Consider the following 13,789-nt stretch of genomic DNA (forward strand, 5'->3'; position numbering starts at 1 on the left):
CCGCACACGAGAGCCAGAAGGACCTCTCTCTTTTTTCTTTTTTTTTGAAAGAAAGATTTTTTTTTTGGTGGTAACACAAGTCACCGACACCACAGAAGCATCACAACCACATTTCTCATCATGCCCACCACTGATTGTTCCACCACCATCTACCACCAACCAGCCTCCCCTCTCGCCATTCCCTCTCCCCCCTCCATCCCCTACCACCACTCGGTTGCGAAACAAAACTTCTGAAAGACAAGTGGAATCAAGCAAGTCCAAGCTCAACGGCCCCCAGAACTTCTTGTCCTATGTAAAGGAAAATCCCAACCCTTCCAAGTCCTGCAGAGGCCACCCACCCACCCGGCTCACTCCTGCTCTGGAGCTGTTCTGGAACAGAACGAGGGAACTTGTCAAGCTCGAGGGAACTTGTCAAGCTCGTTCCCACCCCAGCCTCCTGGAGCCTCCCCACTCTGGTCTGGTTTTCCTCTCTGCTGAGAATATACTTGCTCCTTGAAAGTGACCTGATCAAGAAGATCTCCGCTTAAAAGGCACGTTATCAAAATGGCTCTTTCGCCATGTAAAATACAGCAATGCTTCCCAACCGCCCCTCCCTTGCCGTAGCCTGCTGTCTTTCCCACGTTAATCACAGCATGAGCCTCGCCTCTCTGGCCTGCCTCCAGCACCAGGTCCACGGGACAGGGCTGGGCTCTGTGCTCCTGGACTCCAAGCCCCGACTCCCTGCCCAGCACAACTCCCTGCCCAGCACGGGCCCTACAGACAGGTGAGAACACTAATTAGGCGAAGGAATAAACTATGAGTGACTCTGGCAAGCCACGAACTGAATTTGGGCCAGTGCCTACAGGCCCTCATGCCCTGAGGTCACCTCCAAAAGTTGTAACAGAACGATGGGACAACACCTGGCCACTCAACTGGGGTGCTGATGACTGGTGTCGACAGACCCGGAGTCTGTCAGGCTCCCTGTCCCCCCACCTCAAGGACCCCCACTACCATTCAGGACAAAGTTGTCCCAAGTGGGGCATTTAACAGTCACTGCAACTCCTCACACGAGGAAGTGATTTCATCCCAGGAGCAAGCTGGCCCCACACAAAGCCGTTTCTTCACACACGCCCTGCAAGGCCGCCTGACCATGGCTGCTGATGCTCTCCACTGCCCAGGGCTGAACATCAGAGGCAGCAAGGACAGGCCCACAGCGCAGGTACCGCTGTGTCCAGGCCGAGCGTAAGTGACTGTAGGGTAAGTAAATGATATCAGGCTTTTCTGCCCTCCCGCTATTAGGATGGATGATGGATCCCTGCAGTCCGAATGCAGGCCTGATGGCGGCCCCTGGAGTAGGGTGTGGGCCTAGGTAGATGGGATTCACCTGGGCTGAGACTGGGCTTTGAAGGACGGCGTCACGGGGACGCCAGCAGAAACCAATAAGCCGAGAACGAACAGAAGCCGAGAGAGAAGCAGAGAAGGCCGGAGAGCCCAGATAGAGTGAAGACTTGCTGGGGGCTGGCAGCATTTCCACCCCCCCCCCGCCCCCCCGCCCCCTCCCCCCCCCCCAGCCGTGTGCCTGGTAAACCCCAATAAAAGCCTGAGAAGCCACCGAGGGCTCCAGGACTCCTCCTTCACCCGTCTGCTCGGGTCACAGAGACCCTGCTGTCCTTCCTGCCACCACAGAGCCCAACTGTAAGCAGGGGACAGCAGTGCCAGGTCAGCCGTGAGGTCACCAAGTGGTGTGCTAATTCAACACAAAGTGCTTGCGGAAGAGAATGATTTACTCAAAAACAAAACACCTACACAGCGGCCAGGGGCACGTGCCCACGGCCTTCACTTTCTTTTTGACAGTCTCGAAAAGAACCGAGCGCCAGGGCCTGTGGAAATCTGCATCATGCAACCTTTCGGTTACGGACGCGAACCGGAGACCCAAGGTTTCTGCCCACGCCAGGGTGAAGGCGAGCCGGAGCCCCTGCGACGCCGACGCCGGCAGTCAGAACCCCCTTGGCGTCGCTCGGCTGCTGTGCGGCCCGGCCGTGGGCAGCCGACTTCTCGAACTTCTCCAGAGCACCGCACCCTCCCTGCGACGCGGGGGCGACGCCCTGCCCGGGGTCCCGAGGAGGGGGAGCCCGCGGCCCTGGGTGGCCAGCGCGCGCCGAGAGGCCGCCGCGCCTTCCCTTCCCCGCCCGCGGCAGGCCCCGGCGCCGCCGGCCCCGCCCTCGCCGGCCCGGGGCGCGCTCCCGTCCCGGAGCCCGCGCCTCGGGCCCCGCCGCCGAAAACCAGAGCCGAGACTCGGGCGAGGCGGCTACCGCGGCCGCAGCGCGGAAGCAGAGCCCACCCCCTCGGCCCCGGGCCGGCCCGGGGTCACACGCCCCGCGGGGAGTCGGGCCTCTGTCGCCGAGACGCCCGGGCGCACCCACGGCGGACGCGCCACTCCCCCACGGCCGCAGGGGCGAAGGGCAGGCCGACGCCCAAACAGCCCGCCGGGCGCGGGGGCGCACGCGAGAGCGCGGCGGCGGGCCGGCGCCCGTACCTGGATGAGGCCCCGCCGGAGCAGGGCGGTGTGCACGCAGCCGGGGACCTCCCCGGGCAGCTCCAGCGAGCCGTTCCCGCCGCGGACCGTCCAGCTTCCCCGCAGGCTGCAGCTGCGCGCCGCGGCCGCGGGGCGCGCCCCGCACAGCGCGAGCAGCAGGAGCAGGCGGAGGCCCATGCCGGCCGCCCCGCCCCGCGCCGCCGACCCCGCAGCCCCGGCGCGGGCCGACCCGCGCGCACTGAGGCAGCCGCGCCCGGGCCCCCGGGCCCGCCCCCGCGCCCGCCCCCGGGTCAGCTGAGCGCGCGCCGCGGCTCCCGGCCGGGGCGGGGCGGGGCGGGGCGGGGCGGGGCTCGCCGAGCGCCCGGGAGAGGCCGGGGCCGCCGCGTCCAGGCGGTCAGCGCCCCCGTCCGCGCGGGGCGAGGTCCGCTCTCTGCGCGCCGCGGGGACCCGCGCGCCGTCGCCTGGACGCAGGTCCGCGGCGCAAAGCCCGGAGGGGCCGCGGGCGGAAGGTTGTCCGGGGACGCCTCGACCACAGAGGCTCCGGTTTCCGGGAACCGAAACGCCACGACACGCCGTCGCCGTTCCTCGGTCTGCAGCCCCTCGTCCGCGCGGCGGGGGTCGGCCCGCGGGTGGGCCTCGGCGGAAACAAGCCCCAGGCCCCGCCGCCGCGGCGCGGCTCGGGCGGGCAGGTTCCCACGCGCGTGCGGCCCAGGCCCGGGCGGAGAAGGAAGCCGCGCGCGGGCTGCGCTTGGGGGCCCAGGACCTCGGGCTTGGCGGCGCGCCGCAGAGGAGGGCGCTGGGGATGCGGGAAGCTGCGCCAGGAGGCAGGTGTATCACAAGCCCTAGAATAAGTAGAGTCGCGCCCGTCTCAGGCTGTGAGAAGCATAAATTGGGGAATCTGGTTTCCTCCCTCGCAATGGCGGGCACTCCGCAACACCTCCCGTTGGGCCCCGCGCTGTCCACGTGGGAGTGCCCCCGGGAGCCGCAAGGGAATTTCACGCGTCGTCAGACACACCAGCCTGTTCCCGTGTGGGCGTGATTATCTGCCTCGCTTCCCCATTCAAGAGGAAGTCTGAAGAAAAGTGAGTCCCAGCTTTCTGCCTTGCCGCCTCTGGACCCTACAATGGCCTGAATCTGTGGATACTGGACAAGTTTACTTTTTCAGAGTCAGTATTTTTCATAAGGCTAGCATTTGGGGGGCATTGTGGATTATCCACTCCAAGCCTCAGGCATTACAGCCCAGGGAACAGGGTCCCAAGAGGTCGAGTGACTTGCCTGGCCCACAGTGGCAGACAGGGCCGACACTCTCCTCCCCTCCAGCAGAGCCCGCTGATATGCCAGGGGAGGCTCCAGCTGCTTCAAAACCTTCCTCACTCCGAAAGCATTTTTAGCTTTAATAAAAACAAAGCTTCAAATAACACATCATAACCTTGGAGCTAAGCAGCCAGCCCTGGTCCTCTGAACGCTGGGCACAAGACTCACCCGCACCTGGAGTCACAAAGGAATACAATATATCCCACCCAATGTCTGGGCATATTCTGTTGTCCTGTTAAGGAATACATTTTTTGTTTAAAAAAAAAATTTAACAAGAATAGAGACATAATGCTTCTTTCATTCCAAGACACACACAAGGACACTGTCTAGACTACTTCATTTTGAGAACAGAGAGTTCCAAGAAAACATGAAGCCCTAATGTTCTGCCTCAAATTGATATTGGCACAGGACATTACAAGGTTTTCATTTTGTTATAATCTTTTGTCCATAACTTCCTGCAGAATAAGTCTTATATTCAGATAGTAAAAACAAAAAAGCTCCATTTATGTAATTTAAGGAAACAATATCAAATCCAAGTTTAAAAAATAGTTACATGTATCTGTATGAACACATTCCATTTTCTTGTTTTTTTTTTAAAGATTTATTTATGCATACAAGAGCTGGGGTACAGGCCAGAGGTGTGGGAGGGTGAGAGGACTCACCAGAGACAGAGTGGAGAGCAGAACAGGCAGATTGAGTGAAATACACTGCTGAGGGGAGCAGTGGGTGAGTGAGGAGAGATCTGCTAAACCACATGGGTTGCTCCCTAGCTGGCCAGGAATCGAACTCATGCTGCAGTGGCTGCGGATAGCTTCCTAGGTTGCCCCTTGTGGGGAGGCACCACATTCTATTTTGATCATCTCATTTGATGCTTCCCAAAATTTGATTTACATCAAGTGAAAGAAACAAAGTGTTTGAAGAGACAAAGTGACAGGCTAGGGAAAGAGAGAAGATTGGGTAAGACACTAGGCATGGTATAGAAGGAAATGTGGAGATTCTGTTTATGGCCTGTCTGCTCTGAGTGAATTTTCCAGCCCCAGGACACGACCGGAGGAGTGTGGGGAGCACTGCTGTATGAAGCCCAGCCTCAGCACAGTGGGAAAGCGAGAGGCCAGGGGTCCAGGATGGGGATAGGGTCTCCAGGGCTGGACATCACCAGCTCCTGACAGCAGGGAGGGCCTGCTTACTGCTGAACTGTCTTTGTGCAAATCACTATAAAAGGCCAGCTGGAAATAAAACGGGAAGGCATTTCTTTAGGTTATTAACCCCCATCTTGCAGATTGCTGTCTGTCTGATTAAAGCCCACCTTAAAGATTCAAATCCTGGGCCTCCCCGGTGGCACAGCGGTTGAGCCCTGGGTGGCGAAGCTGTCCGCAGCCTTTGCAGTGCCGGTTCAATCCCCGGCTGCTCCCCGGCCATCGGAGGAGGGTCCCGCATGGCGCGCAGACCTCTCCTGCCGCCCGCTGCTCCCCTCAGCAGTGTCCTTCGGTCCTTCTGCCTGCTCTGCTCCCCGCTCTGGCTCTGGTGAATTGTCTCACCCTCCCGCGCTTCTGACTGTACCCAGTACTTGTATAAATAAATAAAAATAAATCTTAAAAAAAAAAAAACTTCTATTTAAAAAAATAAAAATTCAATTCCTGTCTGTACTTTACTAGCATTCGGTGGAGACAAGTAGCCCGGGTTCTGGACTTTGGGTTACAAAAGCTTCTAGATGTTAAAAGACAGGCAGGTCGGAATCCCACTGCAACAGGAGGAGGAGGGCATCTAGCCTGAGTGACAGTGCTTCCCTCACCTCTCAACACTGGAAGATGCTAAGCTCATTAGAATGCTATAGTACACCAAGGCCAATGGGTGTTCCCCAAACAGGGCATTCCAATCCCGTGAGATGATTACTTAAATTATTTTATAAAGAAGGGGAAAAAATTCCTCAGCATCTCTGTTCAATCACCAAAACTATCACTATCCTCCTCAAATATCACACAACTCTTAAAATTCAACAATATGGAAACCAACAACCCAACTAAAAAATGGCATAAAGACTTCAGCTGACAGCTTACCAAAGAAGACACACAGATGAAAGATAATCTTCTAAAGAGATGTGCCTCATCCTGAGCCATCAAGGAGTTGCAGACTGAAACAGCAGTGAGACATCACGCACTTGTGAGAATGGCCACAACCAGAACAGCCACAACAACAAATGCCGGCGAGGATGCAAACATCACGCTCTGCTGCTACCGGAAACACAACATGGCAAACCACTTTGAAAGACATGCGGTTCGTTACACACTCTTACCATGTAATCCAAGGATCCCACTGCTTGGTATTTACCCAGAAGAGATGAAAAGTTATGTTGCATACAAACGACCCACAGGCACATGAAAAAGGGCTCATCACTCACCAGGGAAATGCAAATCAAAAACTACAATGAAGTATCACCTCACACCTCTGAAAATGACCCACATGAAAATAAGTGCTGGGGCCTCCCTGTGGCACAAGGGATTAAGACACGAGGACCGTTTCCGAGGCTCCATAACACGCCGTCCGCTCCAGCTTGAGGAGACGCCGCTCTGCTTCTGCAACTGGAAGGGAGGGGAGAGACTAGAGAAAATGGAACAGAAAATCCAAGGCCGGGGGCTACAAAAGCGGGGCCCGAGGGTGCTGAGGGGGAGGAGAGGAGCTCCCTGTGACCACACGGGCCCCAGGCCGCAGCGGCAGGTCGGCGCAGACCCCCGGGAGCGGCCAAGCCGAGCGCGCGGACTCCGGCCGCGAGGACGGGGCGCCCCTCGCCACCGCGAAGAGCGGCCCCGGGGCGCCCTGGCGAGGCGCGGGGCGGCGCAGGCGAGAAGCTCGCGGCGGCGTCGCAGACCCGACCCCACCCCCTGGGCCGTCCCGTGAGCCCCGCGGCCCGAGGCCTCGTCCCTCCCCGCGGGGTCCCGCTCAGCCCCCCGCACTGCGGGGCGAGGGGCCCCTGGCGTCCGGGCCGGCCCGCGGGCCGCTCCCCCAGGAGCGCCGGGCGCCCGAGGAGGCCCCGTGAGGGCGGCCGGGGGCGCGGCGACGCCACGACCCAGCCCGCGGGTCGGACCGGACGGGGCGCCCTCGAGCCTCACCGCTCTGTGAGGGCCGTCGCGAGCAAGGCCACGTCTGGCTGGCGCGGTCCAGGCGCTGCGCGGGGACCCCGGCCTGGGGCACCCCGTTCCTCACAGCGGGCGCCGGGCGAGGCCCTCAGCCGCGGGCCCTTCTGCGCATGCCCGGCCGCCGCGCCGCGGCCCCTCCCCCCGCGCCTCGTGCGCGGCGCGACGCCGGCGGCCCGGCCTTCCCGCCGCCCGGCGCCTGCCCCGCGCGGAGCCCGCCGCGCCCCCGGCCCGCGAGGCGGCGCCTGAGCGCGAGGGACGAGGCCCGGGCCGACCGCGCGGGCCTCCGCGCCCCGGGAACGCCCCCGCGACGACGGCGCCAGCCCCGGGGACCGGCCGCGGCCCAGGTGAGGCGCCCCCCCCCCCCCCCCGCCAGCAGCCGGCCGGGCTGCCCCGCCGGCCCCCCTGCCCCGGCTCCCTGCCCGCCCGCCGCTCTGGAGACGGCGCCCCCAAACACGGGCGCTGGAGCCTTGCTCAGCCTGTTTGGTAGGCGTGCAGGCAAAGGCACCCCCCTTCTGTCACTAGCTTTCTAGATCTTTCCGGGGCGGTGAAAATCAGACGGCCAGAGCAGCTCGCTGGAAATGCAAAGTAAGACTCACGTGGAATTTGGAAAGAGCTGGCAGTGCATTTTTTGAAAAAGTAAACAAACTGGTGACATTAATTTCTATAATACACTGTGTTTAAACCAATGTTTTCAAATTATTTCAACGGGTATTCATTTGTGCAAATGTTTGTCTCACTCAGTAGGTTATTTCACCTTGATAATGTTCTTTGACACACAGAAGTTTGTGATTTTGATGACGTCTCATTTACCTTTTTTGCTTTCGTTGCTTGTGCTTTGACATCACATCTAAGAATTTACTGGGAAATCTGAAGTTACGAAAAATTTACTCCTGTTTTCTTCTAAGGGTTTTATTATTTTAGAGCTCACATTTAGGACTTTGGTCCATTTGAGTTAATTTTTGTATGTGATATGAAGAGCCCAAATTCATTCTTTTGCATGTGAATGAATATACCAATTGTTTCTGCTCAATTTCTTGAAGAGACTAGCCTTTTCCCATAAATCGAATGGTCTTAGCATCCTTGTTGAAAATCCATTGATCTCAGGGGCCTCCCTGGTAGCGCAAGGGGTTAAGATGCAACCACTACAGCACAGGTTCGATCCCCAGCCAGGGAGGTGACCCACATGGCGCAGCAGACCTCTCCTGACTCGCCGGCTGCTCCCCTCAGCAGTGTATTTCAGTCGATATGCCTGTTCTATTCCCCACTCTGTCTCTGGTGAATCTTCTCACTCCCCCCAAAAAACTGGCCTGTACCCCAGTTCTTGTATGTATAAAAAAATCTTTAAAAAAAAAAAAAAAAGAATCCATTGATCTCAGATGTATATTGGTGTGTTTCCGGACCATCAATTCTATCCCATTGGTCTGCAACATAACTCTGTTATTACTACACTGTTTTCATTACTGTAGCTTTGTAGTAAATCTTGGTATCAGGAAGTGTGAGTCCTCAACTTCTTTTTCAAGATTAACTTTTTGCACACCTTTGCCAGTCTATGTGAAATTTAGGTCCTGCATTTTTCCAAAAGCAGTCAATGAGACTTTGACTGGGACTCCATAAAATCTGTACAAATCCATAAAATTCCATAAAATCTCTAAATCCTTGCCATCTTAAATCTTCTGACCCATGAGCAAAGGGTGTCTTTGCTGTTACTTATGACAGCTTTAATTTCAGAAATATTTTGTAGTGTTAAGTGTGCAACTTTTGTATTTCCTTATATAATTTCTTCCTAAGCATTTTAATGCAATTGTAAATGGCATTTTTTTTTTCAGATTACTCATTGCTAGCTATAGATTTTTTGTGATTTTGTATTCTGAGATTTTGCTGAATTCCATTATTAGCTCTTATACTTTTTTGATTATTCCCTAGGATTTTCCATATCCCGCCATCTGTGAATATAGTTCTTCCTCCCCAATTTGAATGACCTGTTACTTTTTTATGTATGAATCGTTTGCTAGTCTGCTGGTTCCCACTCAAGGTGCTGTGTTCCTTTAACCTTTTTTCCTTCTGATTTTTAACTGTGAGCTCTTATAAGAGTTCCTGCTGAATTTTGCTTCTTCTAGTACCTGTTTGGGTTTCTTGGTACTATCTATGTAACATGCTTTTGGGCTGGAAATCTTTACAAAGGGCAAACGAATATGACAAGTTCTGAGAGAATATTCTCCAGCCACAGAGCACTGGAACTCCATCACACAGGCTCCCCATTGCAACAGTCCGGCTGGGTTTCACCTGACATCACTCTGTGTGCATGCTGGGCATGGTCAGGGTCATGAAAATGACTTCATTAGGTCAAGTATTTTCAAGAAAGTTTGACTTTGACTATATCCTTTGTGGAATTCTAGTTTCAATTTGTTCTTGTTTTGAGAGTATGCCTTTTTCTGGGCACATTTAAAAAAAAAAATTGTTTCACCCAGGCATGTTTAGCTGTTTTTCCACAAGGAATTGGTCGGGGTAATTATCCGCACTGAGAAAAACTGAAATTATCCTCATTGTGGTGCTGTTTTACCTATGGTGGTCAGAGAATAAATTTCTGTTTATATATAGTATATTGCACTAGCTTTTGTTGTTGACTTTTTTTTTTTTTTGAGTTAAAAATAACACAAGGATTATTTTAGCATGGCCATCTATGAAGTACTATGAAATATCCCTAACAATGTGCCAGGCCGTGTGGTCAGTGAGTATAGCAGAACAAAGCAGACAAGACCCCAGTTTTCAACTCGTTGAAGACAGGATTTCATTAGAAACATGGGTCCTCCAGAAGCCAGTGGCTGGAATGAGGCCCTTCTTCCATGGAACTATGTTACTCTGACTGAGAAAGCCTGCTAAGCTGCTGAAAAGAACCTCCAAAGCATGAAGGGCCTACCCTCCGGGGTGGGCTGAGGAGGGAGCATGTAATGTAGATGCTACTGGACTGCCACAGTGCACTTGGCAGTGGCAGTGCTGTTGGTAGTTTATATTGAATAGTTGAGAAAACCCCTATTGTAAGTTGGCATTTGGAGAGGCCTAACAATTAGGGGGAAGGGAGTCACATTGCATCCAGGTTAAGACTATTTTAGTCAAAGGGAAGAACAAGGGCAACCTCCTAATGTGAAAGCACACTGTGTGCATCACAGTGGAGGCCTGAGGGCCCGACCTGAAAGACTGGGGAGGTGGTAGGGCAAACAAGAGTGCTTAGCGCTGAAGCAGAGGCAGTGGGTGTGCTCTGCTTCCAGTATTTTGGCTGCTACTCTGAACAAGGTGGGAAACCTGTATGTTTGCTGCCAAGTGAACAGCAGGGACACCACTCTGGAGACTGCTAGTCATCCTGGGAAGAGATGAAGCAGTTAGACCCTGGTGGTAGCGGTAGGAGTAGATAGATGCTGAATAAAACTTCAGAGGACCAATAGTCACTGCTTAATATTAAGTGAACCGTGAGAATGCAAGGCTGATGTCTGGATTTGAGCTAGTGCAACTGAAAGTTTGCTTTTACTGAAGCGGGGTGTCGTGTGGGCCTGTGAGCCTGTGTGGCCATCATCTGTTTTACATCTTTAAAGATATCCTGTAGGTATCAGGTGCATAATAAATAGGTAACCATATGGATCAGGAGATGGGGCTGGGAGGTTAGCAAGTGATAAAGACTAGCTGTGTTCTTAGGCAGCAAGGGCTTGGGAAGCATCCCACTGTTTGGCCCAACACTTCAAGACCTGCTATGGTTAAGAATGGAGGTTATGTAGAAATTCAGACAATAGTATGTAAAAATGATAGTTACTTCATAAAAACAAAATTTTCTACAAGAAAAATTAAGTGGGCTCTTAAAAAAAAGTCATCCAGAAAGACAACTTGGAGAGAGAGAATTGGTAAGAGGCTCTAAAACAAGATTGGTAAAAGCAATGACCAGAAACACCGTTTATCAGAGCTAATCATAAACACTTCAAGAGCAGTGAGCAGCCACAGGACAGCAGGGAATGCAGTCACGGGAACTATGGGTGACTCAATAGAAGCGTTCTGCTACCTCCAGGCCTAGCCTTTCTAGGCTATAGAGTCATCTTTTAACATAGCTGCTCTGTAACACTCTAGGGAGGAGCCTGAGGGAAGAGTTGTGTTTTTAAGCAGTTTACAAATACCTTTAAAACCACTTATCTTTAAAAATGTTTGAGTAACTATTGTAGTGACTGTCATCCGCCTGTTTCAATGAATAGCGCTAATCTGACATGTTCTCTCTTTACCCTTTCACTCAAAAGTTAGTGTAAGACCACTGAACAAGACAAGGTTCAAATTCTTGCTCAGTTTTGTACCTGGCTACTGCCTGAATTACTGGCCTTGGCTGAATTACATACGCCCACATGGAGGTCGATCTTAGTTACGTTTACCACTAGATTAGGCCTACTCAAATTGTAGATTGTTAAGGCATCTTAAGTAAATGTGTACATCGACTTACTGTTTAATTCAAGCCACTACAAACATGTCAGATACTAGAAATGCTAATGCTTGAGCGTACGTGATTTATGGAGACATCAAATTTGAGTACAGAGAGGACAATATGGATTATTGCTGTAGTTTGTTACCAGAGCTTAAGTTCCCTGGAATCGCCTGCCTGGCCTTGTGCAAACAGGTCACGGGGCACCTGAATCAGTAGGCCTGATGTGGGGTCTATTTTTCATATTACAGAATTTTCCAAATGATAGAGATATTGGTCTCAGGACCACACTTTTGAGCCCATCACCCTGAGTTCTTTCTTATAGACCATAGTTTGCTCTAAGACATTGAACTTACACAGAATTAGGTTAAAGTGTGGACTTCATGTTGGCTGAATTACCGAGAAGACCGAAGCGTCTTTGAACACAGACTTTAATGGTAACAATTCCTTTAACTCGATGAACCTTAGCTATTACAAGTCTTTATGCACATGTCACTATTAGACAATATTGAGTGACTTGCACTGGGTTCCTCATAGAATGACAATTCACTTAAGTGTCAACAATCATTTAACAGTTATGCCAACACAAAACACAGCTAATTTGACTTGATCCCAAATCACTAACACAGCATGGTATCTGAAGCATATTTCAACTAAGTCATTAAAATAAAAAGTGAGTGTTTCACTACCCCTGAGACCACTAGTTAACAGTGGTTCATACTTTAAAAAATTGTGAGTACACCCACTTAAGAAAACAAATACTTTAAAAAAAATGAAGTCTGATTATCACATTGCAAACTTGCCCAGGAACAAAATTCACTTGAAATATTTAGTATTGATTTACCATTAACAGGTCAACTGGACTATAATTCTCATAGGTTAAGCGAAACTAAGAACTTAAAATTTGAGCGTATGCATTTAAGGACATAGGAAATATATAGAAGAGCCAAATTTTAACCTGTGAATACATCAGTCCTACACATGGCACTAGTAATGACAAATGGGGGAAAAGGGAAAATTCTTGGGTTCCTTTGACCGTTTTATTGGAGACTATCTTAAAGTCTAGTGTCCACACATTCAAAAATGTTGGTTTTCCAGGTACTTTACTGTTCTCTTAAACCTGGAGAAGCCTTTATGGCTTGATCCCTTTGAAGTGACATAGAAATGTAGAAAGCATCAAGTCAAAGATACACAATTGGACACTCTTATGACCAGCAGTGTTTCTTTAAGGAAGTCATCTCAATAAATACGTAAAGGTTGTCTATGGCTAAAAAGGTCCTTTTGAAAGCCAATGTAGGAATCCAGAAGCCCTGGCATTTTATTGTTGGCTTTCAAGAAAATGATGTACCCACTAAAGCTGTTATTTTGAGATCATACTGTACAGGAGTATCAAGTAATTATTTTGAAAACAGGCAAAAATTATTTCTTACCTTGTGAAGAAGTTACTAATCTCTTTTGTAATGAGTCCAAAATAGTATTAACAGTAACAGTACATTTACCTTGGAGTCATTTAAAGCAAAAGTGGACTCACTGGAAAACTGTATAACTGGGCTGGTACTTCTCAATGAAATGCTTGTTACAGAATTAAAGTCAGAACATCTTCGGAAGGCATGCATCTCACTTCCAGTTTAAAGAACCTTAAGTCAATAAATCATGTCCAAACTACATATTAAAACGTTTATAAAAAAATCAAGCTTTAACATTTATTTTATATCTAGCTTTCCACATCTGTGTGCAGACACGGAATAGATTGCACGTTAAGTGTAAGCAGTGCAAAAATGTGGAAGTGGTGAAGAGTCACAGATGTACCAGAAATGGAGAATACAGGATTGTAAGAAAGCAATGGACAAACCAAAATAACCAGGAAAAAATTAAAACTAGGATCAGAATTAGGGAAGGGTGAAGAATGATAATGCCCTTGTTACTACAGAAGTTAAAATAGTGGCACAGATAGCACTTGTCAAACAAAAATAATCCAATAGCATTGACTTTTATTCATTCATGTTAAGTCCCCTGAAATGGCATCTGTTGCATTTAAATGCTCATTAATGAAGATGGCTGAACAAATCCCTCTCAGTGGACACTCAGTACCCCACACAGTCATTTCAACACAGCCCCTTGATAGCTCCCACACCAAACAGGACTTTATTTTGTAAAATTTGACCCATTATTACTCCCACTTTGTTTTTTTCAGCTGTTGAGTGTACAAGGTGAAGAAAAAGTTTAGTTAGATGGGGTTGTACCTGGAAAACAAGTTTCTTAAATTCTATACACACGTTTCAAAGCTGCTGGGTCCCAAGTCCATCTACGAACTCCAGGGCTGCCAGTATTGCGTGCAGCACACTAAAGCTACACTCTCCCAATAGCTTTTTATTT

General features: G+C 51.0%; 1 protein-coding gene across 1 annotated transcript in view; it reads right to left on the minus strand.

Moving 5' to 3' along the window:
- Positions 1-2,692, minus strand: part of MANBA (mannosidase beta) — a gene marked incomplete at both ends in the record, with an annotated part of 65,971 nt that extends 63,279 nt beyond the window's left edge. Inside the window, one exon of the mRNA XM_084251981.1 lies at positions 2,516-2,692. Coding sequence (XP_084108107.1) covers positions 2,516-2,692 — 177 coding nt within the window. The remainder of the gene's footprint in view (positions 1-2,515) is intronic.
- Positions 2,693-13,789: the final 11,097 nt, after the last annotated feature.

Source organism: Talpa europaea (assembly GCF_964194135.1).
Source record: "Talpa europaea genome assembly, chromosome: 13".
NCBI classification, from domain to species: Eukaryota; Metazoa; Chordata; class Mammalia; order Eulipotyphla; family Talpidae; genus Talpa; species Talpa europaea.